Consider the following 20,704-nt stretch of genomic DNA (forward strand, 5'->3'; position numbering starts at 1 on the left):
AGGATGAGGGACAGTTAAAGAGAGGAGGATGAGGGACAGTTAAAGAGGGGAGGACGAGGGACAGTTAAAGAGGGGAGGACGAGGGACAGTTAAAGAGAGGAGGACGAGGGACAGTTAAAGAGAGGAGGACAATGGACAGTTAAAGAGAGGAGGACGAGGGACAGTTAAAGAGAGGAGGACGAGGGACAGTTAAAGAGGGGAGGACGAGGGACGGTTAAAGAGAGGAGGACAAGGGACAGTTAAAGAGGGGAGGACGAGGGACAGTTAAAGAGGGGAGGACGACGGACAGTTAAAGAGAGGAGGACGAGGGACAGTTAAAGAGAGGAGGATGAGGGACAGTTAAAGAGGGGAGGACAAGGGACAGTTAAAGAGGGGAGGACGAGGGACAGTTAAAGAGGGGAGGACGAGGGACAGATTATGAGTCAGAGAGAAGGTGAATAAAAGATAATTAAATAGATGGGGAGAACGGAGGATGGTACATGACTAAGAGATTAGGAGAGAGAGGGATGGAGAGAGTGAGGGATGGAGAGAGAGAGGGATGGAGAGAGAGAGAGGGATGGATGGAGAGAGAGGGATGGAGAAAGAGATGGATGGAGAGAGAGAGGGATGGAGAGAGAGAGATGGATGGAGAGAGAGGGATGGAGAGAGAGGGATGGAGAAAGATATGGATGGAGAGAGAGAAGGATGGAGAGAGAGAAAAGGATGGAGAGAGAGAGATGGATGGAGAGAGAGAGAGGGATGGAGAGAGAGAGAGGGATGGAGAGAGAGGGATGGGAGAAAGATATGGATGGAGAGAGAGAGGGATGGAGAGAGAGAGGGATGAGAGAGAGGGATGGAGAGAGAGGGATGGAGAAAGATATGGATGGAGAGAGAGAGAAGGATGGAGAGAGAGAGAGAGAGGGATGGAGAGAGAGGGATGGAGAAAGATATGGATGGAGAGAGAGAGAAGGATGGAGAGAGAGAGATGGATGGAGAGAGAGAGAGGGATGGAGAGAGAGAGAGGGATGAAGAGAGAGGGATGGAGAAAGATATGGATGGAGAGAGAGAAGGATGGAGAGAAAGAGAGAGAGGGATGGAGAGATAGAGAGGGATGGAGAGAGAGAGAGGGATGGAGAAAGATATGGATGGAGAGAGAGAGAAGGATGGAGAGAGAGGGATGGAGAAAGATATGGATGGAGAGAGAGAGAAGGATGGAGAGAGAGAGAGAGAGGGATGGAGAGAGAGAGAGAGGGATGGAGAGAGAGAGGAAGCCGGGGAGGGGGGGAGGGAGGGATAGAGAGAGAATAAGATATATCTGGAATGGGTCCAGCAGTAGAAGAAAAAGGCACTCAGGGAGGATGAGCAGTGAATCATTTCTCTTTCCTCTGTTTTCTCCCTCAATTATTTTCTCAAACGCTGAAATTGGTTATTTTTCAACTTTGTGTGTGTGCGCGCATGTTTGTGTGTACACGTGTGTGTGTGTGTGTGTGCGCATGTTCTCACATTTGATGTGTACTGAAGCAGATAGGGACACAGGAGTGGGCTAATAGGTCAGTGGAACATCCCTGCCTCAACCCATCCTTACAGAACTGTGTATGCGTGCGTTCATACATGTATATATGAGTGTGTGTGGATGTACACTGAGTATACAAAACATTATTTCTATGACAAACTGACCAGGTGAATCCAGGTGAAAGCTATGATCCCTTATTGATGTCACTTGTTAAATCCACTTCCGTCAGTGTAGATGAAGGGGAGGAGACAGGTTAAAGAAGATTTTTTCATCCTTGAGACATTTGTGACATGTATTGTTTATGTGAGAGGGGGAATGGAAGTCCTTTCGAATGGGGTATTGTAGTAGGTGCCAGCTGCACCGGTTTGTGTCAAGAACTGCAACAATGTTTTCACGCTCAACACTTTACCGTGTGCATCAAGAATGGTCCACCAGCCAAAGGGCATCCAGCCAACATTTGGAAGCATTGGAAGCAACTGTTGGAAGCATTGGATTAAACATGGGTCAGCATCCCTGTGAAACGCTTTCGACACCTTGTAGAGTCCATGGCCCGACAAATTGAGGCTGTCCTGAGGGCAAAAGGGAGTGCAAATTAATATTAGGAAGGTGTTCTTAATGTTCGGTATACTCAGAATATACAGTTGAAGTGGGAAGTTTACATACACCTTGCCAAATACATTTAAACTCAGTTTTTCACAATTCCTGACATTTATTCCTAGTAAAAATTCCCTGTCTTGGTCAGTTAGGATCACCACTTTATTTTAAGAATGTGAAATGTCAGAATAATAGTAGAGAGAATTATTTATTTCAGCTTTTATATCTTTCATCACATTCCCAGTGGGACAGAAGTTTACATACACTCAATTAGTATTTAGTAGCATTGCCTTTAAATTGTTTAACTTTGGTCAAATGTTTTGGGTAGCCTTCCACAAGTTTCCCAAAATAAGTTGGGTGAATTTTGGCCCATTCCTCCTGACAGAGCTGGTGTAACTGAGTCAGGTTTGTAGGCCTCCTTGCTAGCACACGCTTTTTCAGTTCTGCCCACAAATGTTCTATGGGATTGAGGTCAGGGCTTTGTGATGGCCACTCCAATACCTTGACTTTGTTGTCCTTAAGCCATTTTGCCACAACTTTGGAAGTATGCTTGGGGTCATTGTCCATTTGGAAGACCCATTTGCGACCAAGCTTTAACTTCCTGACTGATGTCTTGAGATGTTGCTTCAATATATCCATATAATTTTCCTACCTTATGATGCCATCTATTTTGTGAAGTGCACCAGTCCCGCCTGCAGCAAAGCACCCCCACAACATGATGCTGCCACCCCTGTGCTTCACAGTTGGGATGGTGTTCTTCGGCTTGCAAGCCTCCCCCTTTTTCCTCCAAGCATAACGATGGTCATTATGGCCAAACAGTTCTATTTTTGTTTCATCAGACCAGAGAACATTTCTCCAAAAAGTACGATCTTTGTCCCCATGTGCAGTTGCAAACCGTAGTCTGTCTTTTTTATGGCAGTTTTGAAGTAGTGGCTTCTTCCTTGCTGAGCGGCCTTTCAGGTTATGTCGATACAGGACTCATTTTACTGTGAATATAGATACTTTTGTACCTGTTTCCTCCAGCATCTTCACAAGGTCCTTTGCTGTTGTTCTGGGATTGATTTGCACTTTTTGCACCAAATTACGTTCATCTCTAGGAGACAAAACGGGTCTCCTTCCTGAGCGGTATGACGGCTGTGTGGTCCATTGGTGTTTATACTTGCATACTATTATTTGTACAGATGAACGTGGCACCTTCAGGCGTTTGGAAATTGCTCCCAAGGATGAACCAGACTTGTGGACGTCTACAATTGTTTTTCTGTCTTGGCTGATTTCTTTTGATTTTCCCATGATATCAAGCAAAGAGGCATTGAGTTTGAAGGTAGGCCTTGAAATACATCCACAGGTACACCTCCAATTGACTCAAATGATGTCAATTAGTCTATCAGAAGCTTCTAAAGCCATGACATCATTTTCTGGAATTTTCCAAGCTTTTTAAAGGCACAGTCAACTTAGTGTATGTAAACTTCTGACCCACTGGAACTGTGATACAGTGAATTATAAGTGAAATAATCTGTCCATAAACAATTGTTGGAAAAATTACTTGTGTCATGCATAAAGTAGATGTCCTAACTGACATGCTAAAACTATAGTTTGTTAACAAGAAATTTGTGTAGTGGTTGAAAAACGAGTTTTAATGACTCCAACGTAAGTGTATGTAAACTTCCGACTTCAATTGTATGTGTGCACTGTATGCTAATTCCCAGCCCAGCGCAGTGCTGTCAGTGTTATTAAATATAGTCTATGATGGATATTCCCTAGCAAATCAATAGCTGACAGCCAGGAGATGGGAAAGCAGGATCTTTTAAAGCAAGATTCTCTCTCTCTCTCACTCGCTCTCTCTGTCTCTTTCTCTCACTCTCTCACTCTCTCTTTACCTCTCTCTCTCCTGCTCTCTCTCTCTCTCGCTCTTGCTCTCTCTCTCTCTCTCTCTTGCTCTCTCTCTCTCTCCCTCCTATGCTCTCTCTCTCTCTTCACTATATCTCTACCAGTCCCTCTAAATCTCTCTGTTGTGTCCTGTCTGTCGCTCACTCACTCTCAATCTCCGCTGTCCCTTTCTCTTGTCCTCTCTCACAATGACCCTCTCTCCTTCTCCATCCCTCGCTCTCTCTCACACCCTCTCACATTCATTAATTCCCTCTTGTCTTGCTCAGCGGATATGAAGAATATGTTTTTACATTAGCATCACACTTCTATAGGCTAGACTGCTCAGCTGGACTAGTCTCAGAGGATGTACGTCTATATGTGTGACATACAGAAATTCAGACGTGTCACGGTGTGTGTGTGTGTGTCATGTGTCATATAACATGTTTATGATGGCTGATTTATAATGCTGACAGGGCAGTTAAATAGAGTCTGCTGGTGGCGGTGCGCGGACGCACGTGCGTGTGCGTGTGCGTGTGTGTGTGTGTGTGTGTGTGTGTGTGTGTGTGTGTGTGTGTGTGTGTGTGTGTGTGTGTGTGTGTGTGTGTGTGTGTGTGTGTGTGTGTGTGTGTGTGTGTGTGTATGCAGATGGGCGTAAGCATCTGCCTTTGATTCCAAAGGCTGCAAGTTGGAATCCAACGATAGACAGTCGTGAACCCTTACCTTAATGATTGATGAAAACTCTGGCTGGTTATCAACTTTGTTCACATCCAAGTAAAACTATGAGATCAAGTTGGTCTCACACACACACACACACACACACACACCAGTGACTTAGCTCTATTTCCACTAGCCCACTGGCACTCTGTCTAATTACTATTCTCTCTTTCTCTTCCTCTCTCTCTCTATTCACTCTGTTCTATACAGCCCCCTCTCCATCCCTCTATTATGCAGTCTATATCACTCTTCCCAGTAGTACAACAGTCTATACAGAGGCCCAGCACTGACAATTCTCCATTGTTTCCTGTGTCCCTGTCCAGATATGACTAGCTGGCTCCTCCAGTCCAGATATAACTAGCTAGCTCCTCCAGTCCAGATATGACTAGCTAGCTCCTCCAGTCCAGATATGACTAGCTAGCTCCTCCAGTCCAGATATGACTAGCTAGCTCCTCCAGTCCAGATATGACTAGCTGGCTCCTCCAGTCCAGATATGACTAGCTAGCTCCTCCAGTCCAGATATGACTAGCTAGCTCCTCCAGTCCAGATATGACTAGCTATCTCTTCCAGTCCAGATATGTCTAGCTAGCTCCTCCAGTCCAGATATGACTAGCTATCTCCTCCAGTCCAGATATAACTAGCTAGCTCCTCCAGTCCAGATATAACTAGCTAGCTCCTCCAGTCTAGATATGATTATCTAGCTCCTCTAGTACAGATATGGCTAGGTTGTGTGTCTCTCCGTAGGGGTAGGTGCTAGCCTCCTCAGGCCAGGGCTTGGTTGTGGTGGGTCGGGTCGCTAGTTTCATGGTTATCAGGGTGTACCCTCTCTCTAACTCTGCAAAGTCAGCTTAAGAAGCTGTATAAGCTAAGTAGTAGTAAGGGGTATAGTGAGGATGGTGGTGTGTACTGACACAGGGCTGGGCACACAGAGCAGAGGTCTGGGTTTTCCACAGTAATTGGTTTCTGTGACTGGAGCAGCTTAGTTCACTGCAGCTTTTCTAAAGTGTCTTGAATCCTGGCTTATCAGAGCCCAGAGACAGGAGGAAGAGATGGAGGAAGCGAGGGAGAGGGAGGAAGTGAGGAAGGGAGATAGGGAGGAAGAGACAGGAGGAAGAGACAGGAGGAAGAGAGGGAGGAAGAGACAGGAGGAAGAGAGGGAGGAAGAGAGGGAGGAAGAGAGGGAGGAAGAGAGGGAGGAAGAGAGGGAGGAAGAGAGGGAGGAAGAGACATGAGGAAGAGAGGGAGGAAGAGAGGGAGGAAGAGAGGGAGGAAGAGACATGAGGAAGAGAGGGAGGAAGAGACAGGAGGAAGAGACATGAGGAAGAGAGGGAGGAAGAGAGGAAGAGGGGGAGGAAGAGACATGAGGATGAGACGGGAAGAAGAGACAGGAGGATAAGACATGAGGAAGAGAGGGAGGAAGAGAGGAAGAGAGGGAGGAAGAGAGGGAGGAAGAGAGGGAGGAAGAGACATGAGGAAGAGAGGGAGGAAGAGACAGGAGGAAGAGACATGAGGAAGAGAGGGAGGAAGAGAGGGAGGAAGAGACATGAGGAAGAGAGGGAGGAAGAGACAGGAGGAAGAGACATGAGGAAGAGAGGGAGGAAGAGAGGAAGAGGGGGAGGAAGAGACATGAGGATGAGATGGGAGGAAGAGACAGGAGGATAAGACATGAGGAAGAGAGGGAGGAAGAGAGGAAGAGAGGGAGGAAGAGACATGAGGAAGAGGGAGGAAGAGAGGGAGGAAGAGAGGGAGGAAGAGACAGGAGGATAAGACATGAGGAAGAGAGGGAGGAAGAGAGGAAGAGAGGGAGGAAGAGACATGAGGATGAGATGGGAGGAAGAGACAGGAGGAAGAGAGGAAAGAAGAGAGGGAGGAAGAGACAGGAGGAAGAGACAGGAGGATAAGACATGAGGAAGAGGGGAGGAAGAGAGGGAGGAAGAGAGGGAGGAAGAGACAGGAGGATAAGACATGAGGAAGAGAGGGAGGAAGAGAGGAAGAGAGGGAGGAAGAGACATGAGGATGAGATGGGAGGAAGAGACAGGAGGAAGAGAGGAAAGAAGAGAGGGGGGAAGAGACATGAGGATGAGACGGGAGGAAGAGACAGGAGGAAGAGAGGAAAGAAAAGAGGGACGAAGAGAAAAAGGAAATAGAGGCGGTGAGAGAAAGTTAAAGGACAAGGGGGAAGTATAGAAGAGAAAGGGGTGAAAGAGGTAGTAACATATGAGCATTGTGCCTGGCCAACTGTATGTCTGGGAGGCAGGTGTGTAGATTATTATCTAAAACAAAATCAGTTAGAGACACAGTAACATCACCCATCAGCCTGATAAGGAACTACAGCACAACGTAGAGACAACATGCTGGGGGCTAAACACCTCTCCTTTCCCCAGCCATGTCTGTTATGGATACAAATGTGTCTCTTTTTTGACATTTGTGTGTGTTCAGCGCTGTGCATGTGCTTATGGGTCTCTGAAGAGATTATGAGGTGAACAGCTTCAGAGAAAAGCACTGCAGCTCTCATTTCCATAGCAGCATGACAGAACAAACTGCAGTGATTCATGCTCCTCTTTAAAAAGCGTAGCAGGCAGAGAGGAGAGAAAAGAGAGAGAGAGGAATGAAGAGAGAGAGAAAGAGAGAAAGAGAGAGGAGGATAGAGAGGGTGATGGGAAGAGGGACGTGAAAGGGCTGCAGTACTTCAAAAAATGTCCCACTGTCAGTGGTTTAAACCTCACCAGCAGCCTGCTGCACCAGTCTGCTGAATCACACACACACACACGAAGGGAGGGAGGGAGTGTGAAAGATAAGGAGAGAGGAAGGGGAGGGGTGTGGGAGAGAGGGAGGGAGGGAGGGAGGAGTGTGACATGGGGGGAGGGAGTGTGAGAGAGGGAGGGAGGAGTGTGAAAGGGAAGGAGGGAGGGGTGTGAGAGAAAGGGAGAGAGGAAGGGAGGGATAGAGTGGGAGGAGTCTGACAGGGAGGGAGGAGTGAGAGAGGGAGGGAGGGGTGTCGGAGAGAGGGAGGGAGGAGTGTGACAGGGATGGAGGGAGGGGTGTGAGAGAGAGGGAGAGAGGGAGGGAGGGAGGGAGGGTGTGAGAGACAGGGAGGGGGAGGGGGAGTGTGTGTGTGTGTGAGAGAGAGAGAGAGAGAGAGAGAAGAGTGTAAGAGAGAGGGAGAGAGAGAATTGAAGTGAATTGAATTGAATTGAAAGAGGGAGGGGGAGAGAGGGAGGGAAGGAGGGGGAGAAAGGGAGGGGGAGGGGGGGTTGAAGAAGGTTTAAAGGGAGCGAAAGGCGGAAGACAGTCAAACAGGCAATGTGACGGAGGGAGGGAGAGGAGGAAAGGAAAGAGAGGGATGACGACGAAGAGAATCAGAAAACAGGAAATTGGATTGTGTTAAAAGAAGAGGCAAAGAGGGCAGACAGATAGACAAGCAGACAGGGATGGAGGAGAAGAGCAGAGAGGGAGTGTGTGACTCAGAGAGAGGAGGAGAAAAGCCACTGTCTCTAATTTATCTGCAAAGGCACTAATAGTGACCTGAATGACTGCACCAATTACTGCTGTCTTTCTCACACACTCATACATTACACACGTCACCAAATCATTGCAAACTTTCTTCTGAAGCATATTGCATACGGGGGCAAACTTAGATTTTCTTGCAGATTACTTTTTTTATGCACTTGGAGAGTCATCGCCTTTGATCGCCTGTGCATTGCAACGTGACTTAAGATTCCTCTGACTCTCTGCCCTCATCACTGAATAATGCTATGAATATTTATAGTTTTGTAAGTCTGGAACGATCTTCATAACTAAGCCTGGTTTGGTCCTGATGTGTAGCTAGTGATGAATTCTTCTGCAGTCATTGAGTCTTATCCGTGCTGCAGCAACATTACACAGCCACACCCTAATAAGGCTCAGAGACTAGGAGACAATATGAGAGAGACAATATGCTAAGTCATGATATTCACTACAGACCGTTGCAGTGCAGGAGAGAAAACACTAAACAGTGTTATTATTTTATTCAAAATGCCTCGAGGCTAAAGGCAGTGCTAGTGAAGTCCATTATAAACATACAGGCACTCACATACACTTGTCTGGAGGTGAAACAGACAGCGCTGGTGTACTTTATCATCCAAGCGTTGTCCTGTCCGCTCACTGTCAGAATGTATTTAAATAAACATGATCTGGAGCTGATGGAGTTATTAATATAACAGCTGTATCTGTGTCTTACACACACACACACACACACGCACACACACACATGCGCGCACGCACACCCACACGCACACACACACGTGCGCAATAGACAGCATTTAACATCACTGTCTATCTTTGACTTGTATAAAACTGTTGAGACAGATTTTCATCACAAAACATGACATGCTAATGTATTTCTCTTTCTTCTTTTCCCTCCCTCCCTCCCTCCCTCCCTCCCTCCCTCCCTCCCTCCCTCCCTCCCTCCCTCTCTCTGCAGGTTGTTTTCAGCTATGTAACGTGTTTCGTCAGAACATGGAGATAGACCAGTGTCTGCTGGAGTCTCTTCCGATTGGCCAGCGGCAGCGGCTGGTCAGGAGAATGCGCTGCGACCAAATAAGGGCGTACTACGAGCGGGAGAAGACCCTGCAGAAACCGGGAGGCGGAGTCAAGGTCAAAGCCCCGTCCACCAGCCACAGGAAGCGGCACCGCATTCGCTTCAGTCTCGGTGATGTCATACAGGACGCCATCATACGGCACGATGACAAAGAAGGTGGGTTGTGTGTATTTCTGTGTGTTTGAGGGCGAGAGGGGAGGGAGGGAGGGGGGGGTGTTAGCTACACTCTTTGAAAAAAAGGTTCCAAAATGGTTCTTTGGCTGTTCCAGGGAGAACCCTCTTTGGTTCCATGTAGAAGGTCCTACAGCCGAAGAACCATTTTAGGTTCTAGTTAGCATACTCCCACTTGAGTGTTAAAGCTCGTTTTGATCTATTTCCAGGGTTTATATCTATCAGCAAAACTGTCCTAGATTTGTAAAGCCGATGGCATCACATATGAGTTCAAAAAGATTCCATTTGAACTATTGAGTTCTGACAGTTCTATGAGCTTTGAGTCAGTGCAAACAGAATAGGCAATGGAGGGTTTCAGCTTGTGAGTAGTACTGAGTAGTACTGAGTAGCACTGAGTAGTACTGAGTAGTACTGAGTAGCACTGAGTAGTACTGAGTAGTACTGAGTAGCACTGAGTAGCACTGAGTAGTACTGAGTAGTACTGAGTAGCACTGAGTAGTACTGAGTAGCACTGGTAGTACTGAGTAGTACTGAGTAGCACTGAGTAGCACTAAGTAGTACTGAGTAGTACTGAGTAGCACTGAGTAGTACTGAGTAGCACTGAGTAGCACTGAGTAGTACTGAGTAGTACTGAGTAGCACTGAGTAGCACTGAGTAGCACTGAGTGGCACTGAGTAGTACTGAGTAGTACTGAGTAGCACTGAGTAGCACTGAGTAGCACTGAGTAGCACTGAGTAGCACTGAGTAGTACTGAGTAGTACTGAGTGGTACTGAGTGGCACTGAGTAGCACTGAGTAGTACTGGCTACATGAGACCTATTGCCTCTGCACTTACATCATTCTCTGCAAGGCGGGGGACCCTTTCATACATCACACACACACACACACACGCACACACACACGCACACACACACGCACACACACACGCACACACACACGCACACACACATGCACACACACATGCACACACAGGCACCTTAAATTGAGACAATTGGCCAGTATGCATGGTTTGGGTTAGCTCTCTTCTCACCCATCCCTACAGTACATACCTACAGCAATGAAACAGACCTCGTAGCGTCATCATCCCATCTCTCTCTCTCTCCCTCCCTCCCTCCCTCTCTCCCTCTTTGTATTCTGTTCCTCCTTCAATATTCTCTTAATTCGCTCTCCCGAGTTTCAGCTGCTAATCAGTATTCTGCTGAGAGTGTCTGTCTGTCTGTCTGTCTGTCTGTCTGTCTGTCTGTCTGTCTGTCTGTCTGTCTGTCTGTCTGTCTGTCTGTCTGTCTGTCTGTCTGTCTGTCTGTCTGTCTGTCTGTCTGTCTGTCTGTCTGTGTGTGTGTGTGCAGTAGCTGGGAAATGGCAGATGGATGTGTTAAGGGTGAGGAGTGGCCATTAGCTTTACAGTATTATCTCATTCTTCACACTGATTACAGGCTAGTCAGGACACTAACTCCTTCAGACAGACAGACAGACACACACAAACACACAGACACACACACTCATGCAAACACACCTAGCTAATATACAGAGCCAAATGCAGCTCTTGGGAGACAATCAGATGTAAGTATTAAGGGATCAGTCATGACAACGGCACAACCATCACAGAGCTCAGATGTTCTTGTTTCAGCCCAAGTCACCTGTTTCTGCCTGAGACTTTGCAGCGAGGATTAGCAGTACCGGTATTCTGACTGTAGTCTAACTCTCTAGGACAGTTGGGCAGATTTACTTTTTGCGTGGTGTGTGCGTGTGTCTGTGTGTGTGTGCGTGTGCGTGCGCGTGTCTCCGTGCGTGCTTGCATGTCTGTGTGTTTCTGGAACCCCCCATTCTAACCACTAAGAGTTTCCTTATTAGGGATTCTGCCGATGCCTCAGAGGGGAGAGAGGGAGCTCTTGTGAGCCTGACTCTAAATCAGGCCGGGATCTGAAGGGAGAGTCAGAGACTCTACCATTAAAGCCACAGGCCCATACACACAGAACTGCAGTCAAACACACTTTATGTCTTCATGAAGTATCATTACTACTGAATACTCTATGAGGCTCAGGGGAGACTTGCTGCTTTTGCTATAGAAACACATTTATCTCACTACTTCCTTTCCCTTGATCATTCTGTCTCTCTTTCTTCATCTCTCTGTCTCTCTTTCTTCCTCTTTCTCTGACTACCCTTTCTCTCCTTATTTCCCTCTCTCCATCCCTCCCTTATCTCTCCACCCCTCCCTTATCTCTCCATCCCTCCCTTATCTCTCCATCCCTCCCTTATCTCTCCACCCCTCCCTTATCTCTCCATCCCTCCCTTATCTCTCCATCCCTCCCTTATCTCTCCACCCCTCCCTTATCTCTCCATCCCTCTCTTATCTCTCCATCCCTCCCTTATCTCTCCATCCCTCCCTTATCTCTCCACCCCTCCCTTATCTCTCCATCCCTCCCTTATCTCTCCACCCCTCCCTTATCTCTCCATCCCTCCCTTATCTCTCCACCCCTCCCTTATCTCTCCACCCATGCTCTTGAATTTCCAGCCGTTTTCCCAGCTGTCTGTGTCAGACCTCTGCAGCCATTGCAGGTTACTATGCTAATCTCCCTCCTTTGGCTGCCAATGAGCTTCAGTTGGGGTCCTTGAGAGCAGCTGGTGTGCCCATGCCACTGCTCAACAGAAACCTGCCCTTTGACTGGACATGAATCGCCACTGTTTACCCCCGACTAGAAAGCCTAATCACCATTTCAACAGCATGGCACAAGACTGGCTTTCATTATGGTGGGTATAGTCACCTGCCAACCAGAGGTCTGACTAACTAGACTTGGAACACTCACGACCAGGTTGGTCAGTGTTGTTAGAATTAGGAATTAGAATACTAGAATAGTAAGAATAGTAATTTTAAAAGGATCTCTATGGTGTTGGACAAATGTTGTACTGCAGTCTGGATGTTCCATGGACAGGCTACATTCAGTATAGAAGGTTACATGATGAGTAGTTTAATTGGACTCCATAGGACTGAATGGCATGTTTGTTGTTGCTGCTATTAGTGTATCTTTGATGCTCCTATGTTCATCTTTGGTCTGTTGACTACCTACTCCTTATTAAGGGAACAGTGTGTTCGCTTCTGTCTGTCTGTGTGGTGTTACTTGGAGGCAATGTGTCTCTGTTTGTCTGTGCCAATTACTGTGTGGGAATTTACAGTAGTGCTTTGCGGAATGTTTCTCTCTCCATCCAACTCCATTCCATATCCATTTATATGCAGGGAACATGTTCGCCTCAGGACAGCTTCTTCCTAGGAGGGATCTGGGAACATTTCTGGAATTTCATCCTTGGCAAAATCCTTAATCATTTTTGGAGAGAAGGAAATGTGTAAATACACCCCATGTGGAAAGGCCTAGGGGTGCATATGGGGAGGTAATTTAGGGGGCTTGCCTTTGCCAAGCTTCCCAAACCCTGTAAAACCGGAATACCGGACTCAGCGCGAAACATGAGGAGGTGGGAGGATGTGTAGAAAACAAATCAATGCTTGGTATTCCACAGGGACCTCAGCTCAGCCTGTTGTTCTTAGTGTTGAGATCAGCTCCTCTGTTCTGGAGATGATGGGAGAAATACAACTCTCATAGTTGAATGTAGCTGATTGGGTTTTCACTTTGCTTTATTTTGCGAATGCCTTTTCTGGTGGTGAATCTCTCATTGAAGTGAAAAGCCATGAAATGACAGCGATAGACTGTGTCCAAATGGTTTATCTAGCCACAGCGAGCCATGGGGATATTATGATGCATGACTGTGCAGTGTCTGTGGTATGAATGTCTTCTGCATTAGATGTGTTAGGTCCTTGTCATAAACACCCCACCTCCCTCTGTAATTACTTTTATTTTTGAATTTTCGACATCATTCGTTCTTGATTGATACAGTATTGGCCACTGAACCAATAGAGTTGAGAAAACAACAGCTTGTAACGTGACTCGTTAACATTTGAAGGACGCACTGTATGTGTTTGGCATCTCTCTCTTTCTCTCTCTCCGTCTGTTTGTCTATCGTAATTAAACTTAGTCAGTATGGAGCTGGCTTTGGGCACAGATTCACAGATAGACTAGAAACACACTGCTGACGAGGCAGGATGGTAATAAGAGATCCACACACACACACTCACACCCGCACAAAACACACACACACCTTATCAGCAATCACTGGCAGAATATCGGATGGAAGCAGATAGGAAAATAAAGAGCGACAGCGAGGGGAGGAGGAGATGTGGAGCGGGGTAAAGAGTTTGAAAGGGGAGGAGAGAGGGCTATGAGATCAAAGAAGTAGAAAGTGAGAAACAAAGACAGGGAAACATCTGGGAGGGATGAATGAGAGGAAAAAGAAACAAAGAGAGACTCAAGCCCTATTTATCAGCCTGATTCCTCCCTGCCATATGTAAACAGGGACTTGCATGCGTAGTGACATTTGGTGAAATTGCCTTTCTAAAGTCATCTCTTAACTTCATCAGTGGAAGGCACGGCTGTGACCGGAGCATCTGTTCCCCTTCAGAGGCATGGAACCCCAAATCAATTCCCATCATGTTTTTCCTGTACCATTTCAGAAGGAAATGGAATATTCCAAGCTGGGGTGTGATTGGTATATCTGTGATATTGAGGTGATATTGGATGTTACATTCCCAGCAAACATCATATCTCTGATAAGATTGAGTCTACGTTAATGATTTTTATTCTCTTATATGAGGTTAGAATGGGGTCTGGTAGAGAGATACACTACATGACGAAAAGTATGTGCTCGTCGAACATCTCATCCAAAAATATGGGCATTAATATGGAGTTGGTCCCCCCTTTCCTGCTATAACAGCCTCTAGGCTTTCCACTAGATGTTGGAACATTGCTGCGGGCACTTGCTTCCATTCAGCCACAAGAGCATTAGTGAGGGCGGGCACAGATATTAGGGGATTAGGCCTGGCTCGCAGTCGGCGTTCCAATGCATCTCAAAGGTGCTTGATGGGGTTAAGGTCAGGGCTCTTGTGCAGGCCAGTCAAGTTCTTCCACACCGATTTTGACAAACCATTTCTGTATGGACCTCACGTTGTGCATGGGGAAAGTTGTTGGAAAGGTGGCATCCTATGACAGTGTCACATTGAAAGTCAGTCTTCACTAAGGCCATTCTACTGCCAATCTTTGTCTATGGAGATTGCATGGTTGTGTGCTCAATTTTATACACCTGACAGCAACGGGTAATACACTCATTTGAAGGGGTGTCCACATACTTTTGTATATATAGTGTTTAGATATTGCCTGGGTATGACAAAGTGGCTCTCTCCCTAACTGCAGTTAACACCTGATAATCATAATCTATTCTTTGTGTCTCAATGCCTATTTAATATTAGCTCATCTACACTTTGTTACTCCATATGATCTAACCCAAAGAAGATGTTTTAATATAAGATTTATACATCGTGAGGACATGATTATGTGATTGTGTTGTCATTGATTTATTAGTTAGATTTCATCCTACATCATATCAGATTTTGATAATGGTTGAGATCATTTTTCATTGTTTGCACTAATGTACTGTACAGCAGCATCAGCATCAGTGTGTGGGTGGCTGTCATGCCGTGCAAACATTACACGTTCAACTGAGACGTCCTGTCACTTAATTAAGACAAGTGAGATTACATGTGGGAAGGAGTGACATATCTTTTCACAATCTGAAGAAGGGAAATCACCCTCTCTCCTCCTCCTCCTCTCTCCCTACTCTCCTCTTCCTCATTCTCTCTCCCTACTCTCCTCCTCATCTCCACCTCTCCTCCTCCTCTCTCCCTACTCTCCTCCTCCTCTCCCTCTTCTTCCTCATCATCTCTCCCTCCTCTCCTCCTCCTCTCTCCCTCCTCTTCTCCCTCCCTCCCTCCCTCCCTCCCTCCCTCCCTCCCTCCCTCCCTCCTCTTCTCCCTCCCTCCCTCCCTCCCTCCCTCCCTCCCTCCCTCCCTCCCTCCCTCCCTCCCTCCCTCCCTCCCTCCCTCCCTCCTCTCCTCCTCCTCCTCTCTAGCTCCTCTCCCACTCCACCTCCTCTCTCCCTCTTCTTCCTCCTCCTCTCTCTCCCTCCTCTCCTCCTCTCTCCCTCCTCTCCTCCTCTCACCCTCCTCTCCTCCTCCTCCTCCTCTCTCCCTCCTCTCCTCCTCCTCTTCACTTTGTCCTTTATTGATCAACAGGTATAGATCTAAACAGACAGACAGACATAGTGTGTAGTCTAGCACCAGTAACACTGTGTCTGTAATCAGCTCTCTGAGATTGAAGGAGGTAGAGGCACTAATAGCCTCCGCTGTCATGGATTCATGTCTTCAACACCTCAGAGTTTAGCACCACACACCTTTGTAAAGACAAATAGCCTACATTCACAGTTGCACTAATTGCATGTCAGGTTGACATTCATTAGGATGACTCATGTACCAGAGACAGCTCTGCAGAGTGGTCACTAGTTGGAACAGCCACAAAGTCATAAAATCAGATTTTAAACAAGACAATCTGGACCCTCCGTTTCTAGAATTATCTGCCGAAATTGTTGCAACCCCTATTACTAGCCTGCTCAAACTCTCTTTCCTACCATCTGAGATTCCCAAAGATTGGAAAGCTGCCGCGATCATCACCCTCTTCAAAGGGGGAGACACTCTAGACCCAAACTGTTACAGACCTATATCTATTCTTCCCTGCCTTTCTAAGGTCGTCGAAAGCCAAGTTAACAAACATATTACCGACCATTTCGAATCCCACCGTACCTTCTCCGCTATGCAATCTGGTTTCAGAGCTGGTCATGGGTGCACCTCAGCCACGCTCAAGGTCCTAAACGATATCATAACTGCCATCGATAAGAGACATTACTGTGCAGCCGTATTCATCGACCTGGCCAAGGCTTTCGACTCTGTCAATCACCACATTCTAATCAGCAGACTAAACAGCCTTGGTTTCTCAAATTACTGCCTCGCCTGGTTCACCAACTACTTCACTGATAGAGTTCAGTGTGTCAAATCGGAGTGCCTGTTGTCCGGACCCCTGGCAGTCTCTATGGTGGTGCCACAGGGTTCAATTCTTGAGCCGACTCTCTTCTCTGTATACATCAATGATGTCGCTCTTGCTGCTGGTGATTCTCTGATCCACCTCTACGCAGACGACACCATTCTGTATACTTCTGGCCCTTCTTTGGACACTGTGTTAACTAACCTCCAGACGAGCTTCAATGCCATACAACTCTCCTTCCATGGCCTCCAACTGCTCTTAAATGCAAGTAAAACTAAATGCATGCTCTTCAACCGGTCGCTGCCCGCACCTGCCCGCCTGTCCAGCATCACTACTCTGGACGGTTCTGACTTAGAATATGTGGACAACTACAAATACCTAGGTGTCTGGCTAGACTGTAAACTCTCCTTCCAGACTCACATTAAGCATCTCCAATCCAAATTTAAATCTAGAATCAGCTTCCTATTTCGCAACAAAGCATCCTTCACTCATGCTGCCAAACATACCCTCGTAAAACTGACCATCCTACCGATCCTTGACTTCGGCGATGTCATTTACAAAATAGCCTCCAACATTATACTCAACAAATTGGATGCAGTCTATCACAGTGCCATCTGTTTTGTCACCAAAGCCCCATATACTACGCACCACTGCGACCTGTATGCTCTCGTTGGCTGGCCCTCGCTTCATACTCATCGCCAAACCCACTGGCTCCAGGTCATCTACAAGTCTCTGCTAGGTAAAGCCCCACCTTATCTCAGCTCACTGGTCACCATAGCAGCACCCACCCGTAGCACGTGCTCCAGCAGGTATATCTCACTAGTCACCCCCAAAGCCAATTCCTCCTTTGGCCGCCTTTCCTTCCAGTTCTCTGCTGCCAATGACTGGAACGAACTGCAAAAATCACTGAGGCTGGAGACTCATATCTCCCTCACTAGCTATAAGCACCAGCTGTTAGAGCAGCTCACAGATCACTGCACCTGTACATAGCCCATCTGCAAATAGCCCATCCAACTACCTCATCCCCATACTGTATTTGTTTATCTTGCTCCTTTGCACCCCAGTATCTCCACTTGCACATTCATCTTCTGCACATCAATCACTCCAGTGTCTAATTGGTATATTGTAATTACTTCGCCACAATGGCCTATTTATTGCCTTACCTCCCTTATCTTACCTCATTTGCACACACTGTATATAGATTTTCTTCAACTGTATTTTTGACTGTATGTTTTCTTTATTCCATGTGTAACTCTGTGTTGTTGTATGTGTCGAACTGCTTTGCTTTATCTTGGCCAGGTCGCAGTTGTAAATGAGAACTTGTTCTCAACTAGCCTACCTGGTTAAATAAAGGGGATTTTATTTTTTTACCTTGCCTGAACCTTACCCACACTGCTAACACTAATGCCTAACCCTAACCTTAAATTAAGCAAAATGTTGTGTTCGTGAATTTTACGATACAGCCAATTTTGACTTTGCAGCTGACCCATCTAGCGAAACCGCCCAGTTCTGCTTCTAGGACAAGATTAATTACAATAAACCTCAACCTGCAGCTTGAAAACATGGGGTACATACAGCTAGCTTTATTATTGTCCATCTTGAAGATCGTCCTCACCCACCAGAGAGCTCTGGTACAGTTCTCTGTCCGTCAGAGCTAGAATCTGGCTGGTTGTCACTGCCACACATCGATCCCTTTCCCAGGGGCTTTTGTAGTGAAAGGTACATGTCGTGCTGTGACATTGGGCCAAAACCTCTCTATTGATGTAATGAGAGCGAAAAAGAGAGAGAGAAACCAGCAATCTGTTTCTCAAACGAAAGGCAATGACTGACTCTCTGTGAACCTTGATCTGCTTCCCAAACAAGGAACAGATCAATGTTTTAAACTGTATCTAACCAATGTGTGAATTTAGCCGGATACAGCACTTGAACAACAGGAGGAGTGTAGGGATAAGGAAAATTAATACTTGAACTCATTTGTTGTCAGATTTGCTCAGTGCACTATGCATAAATCGCTCCACCATTTTCTGGTTGCTAAAACTCTAATAGTTCACCTAATTTCAGTTTATGTGACAAAACAATCAAGCATAGTGTATTCCCAAACTGGGGTATGTGCAATGCCATACTCTCCTCCTCCTCTCTCGCTACTCTCCTCCTTCTCCTCTCTCCTTACTCTCCTCCTCTCTCCTTACTCTCCTCCTCCTCTCTCGCTGATCACCTCCTACTCTCTCCTTACTCTCCTCCTCTCTCCTTACTCTCCTCCTCCTCTCTCGCTGATCACCTCCTACTCTCTCCTTACTCTCCTCCTCCTCTCTCCCTACTCTCCTCCTCCTCCTCTCTCACTACTCTCCTCCTCTCTCCTTACTCTCCTCCTCCTCTCTCCTTACTCTCCTCCTCCTCTCGCTACTCTCCTCCTCCTCCTTACTCTCCTCCTCCTCTCTCCTTACTCTCCTCCTCCTCTCTCCTTACTCTCCTCCTCCTCCTTACTCTCCTCCTCCTCTCTCCTTACTCTCCTCCTCCTCTCTCCTTACTCTCCTCCTCCTCTCTCGCTACTCTCCTCCTCCTCTCTCACTACTCTCCTCCTCTCTCGCTACTCTCCTCCTCCTCTCTCACTACTCTCCTCCTCCTCTCTCGCTACTCTCCTCCTCCTCTCTCCTTACTCTCCTCCTCCTCTCTCGCTACTCTCCTCCTCCTCTCTCGCTACTCTCCTCCTCCTCCTCCTCTCTCACCACTCTCCTCCTCCTCCTCTCTCCTTACTCTCCTCTTCCTCTCTCGCTACTCTCCTCCTCCTCCTTTCTCGCTACTCTCCTCCTCCTCCTCTCTCCTTACTCTCCTCCTCCTCTCTCACTATTCTCCTCCTCCTCCTCTCTCGCTACTCTCCTCCTCCTCTCTCCTTACTCTCCTCCTCTCTCGCTACTCTCCTCCTCCTCTCTCGCTACTCTCCTCCTCCTCCTCCTCCTCTCTCGCTACTCTCCTCCTCCTCCTCTCTCCTTACTCTCCTCCTCCTCTCTTGCTACTCTCCTCCTCCTCCTCTCTCGCTACTCTCCTCCTCCTCCTCACTCTCCTCCTCTCTCGCTTCTCTCCTCCTCCTCTCTCGCTACTCTCCTCCTCTCTCCTTACTCTCCTCCTCCTCTCTCGCTACTCTCCTCCTCCTCTCTCCTTACTCTCCTCCTCCTCTCTCCTTACTCTCCTCCTCCTCTCTCGCAACTCTCCTCCTCCTCTCTCCTTACTCTCCTCCTCCTCTCTCGCTACTCTCCTCCTCCTCTCTCGCTACTCTCCTCCTCTCTCTGCTACTCTCCTCCTCTCTTGCTACTCTCCTCCTCCTCCTCTCTCGCTACTCCCCTCTTCCTCCTCACTCACCTCCTCTCTCGCTACTCTCCTCCTCCTCTCTCCTTACTCTCCTCCTCCTCTCTCGCTACTCTCCTCCGCTCTCCTTACTCTCCTCCTCCTCTCTCGCTACTCTCCTCCTCCTCTCTCCTTACTCTCCTCCTCTCTCCTTACTCTCCTCCTCCTCTCTCACTACTCTCCTCCTCCTCCTCACTCTCCTCCTCTCTCGCTACTCTCCTCCTCCTCCTCTCTCCTTACTCTCCTCCTCCTCTCTTGCTACTCTCCTCCTCCTCCTCTCTCGCTACTCTCCTCCTCCTCCTCACTCTCCTCCTCTCTCGCTACTCTCCTCCTCCTCTCTCGCTACTCTCCTCCTCTCTCCTTACTCTCCTCCTCCTCTCTCGCTACTCTCCTCCTCCTCTCTCCTTACTCTCCTCCTCCTCTCTCCTTACTCTCCTCCTCCTCTCTCGCAACTCTCCTCCTCCTCTCTCCTTACTCTCCTCCTCCTCTCTCGCTACTCTCCTCCTCCTCTCTCGCTACTCTCCTCCTCTCGCGCTACTCTCCTCCTCTCTTGCTACTCTCCTCCTCCTCCTCTCTCGCTACTCCCCTCTTCCTCCTCACTCACCTCCTCTCTCGCTACTCTCCTCCTCCTCTCTCCTTACTCTCCTCCTCCTCTCTCGCTACTCTCCTCCGCTCTCCTTACTCTCCTCCTCCTCTCTCGCTACTCTCCTCCTCCTCTCTCCTTACTCTCCTCCTCTCTCCTTACTCTCCTCCTCCTCTCTCACTACTCTCCTCCTCCTCCTCACTCTCCTTCTCTCTCGCTACTCTCCTCCTCCTCTCTCGCTACTCTCCTCCTCTCTCCTTACTCTCCTCCTCCTCTCTCGTTACTCTCCTCCTCCTCTCTCCTTACTCTCCTCCTCCTCTCTCGCTTTCTCCTCCTCCTCCTCCTCTCTCCTTACTCTCCTCCTCCTCCTCTCTCCTTACTCTCCTCCTC

The 20,704-nt window shown here is 47.7% G+C and overlaps 1 protein-coding gene across 3 annotated transcripts in view; it reads left to right on the top strand.

Moving 5' to 3' along the window:
* The window catches only part of LOC106595389 (unconventional myosin-XVI), a 242,290-nt gene that overhangs the window by 22,635 nt on the left and 198,951 nt on the right, over positions 1-20,704 (top strand). For all 3 annotated transcript variants that reach the window (XM_045707327.1, XM_045707325.1, XM_045707326.1), the window contains exon 2: positions 9,129-9,401. In XM_045707327.1, coding sequence (XP_045563283.1) covers positions 9,164-9,401 — 238 coding nt within the window. In that variant the 5' untranslated portion in view covers positions 9,129-9,163. The remainder of the gene's footprint in view (positions 1-9,128; positions 9,402-20,704) is intronic.

This window comes from Salmo salar, chromosome ssa25, assembly GCF_905237065.1.
Source record: "Salmo salar chromosome ssa25, Ssal_v3.1, whole genome shotgun sequence".
In the NCBI taxonomy this organism is placed as follows: Eukaryota; Metazoa; Chordata; class Actinopteri; order Salmoniformes; family Salmonidae; genus Salmo; species Salmo salar.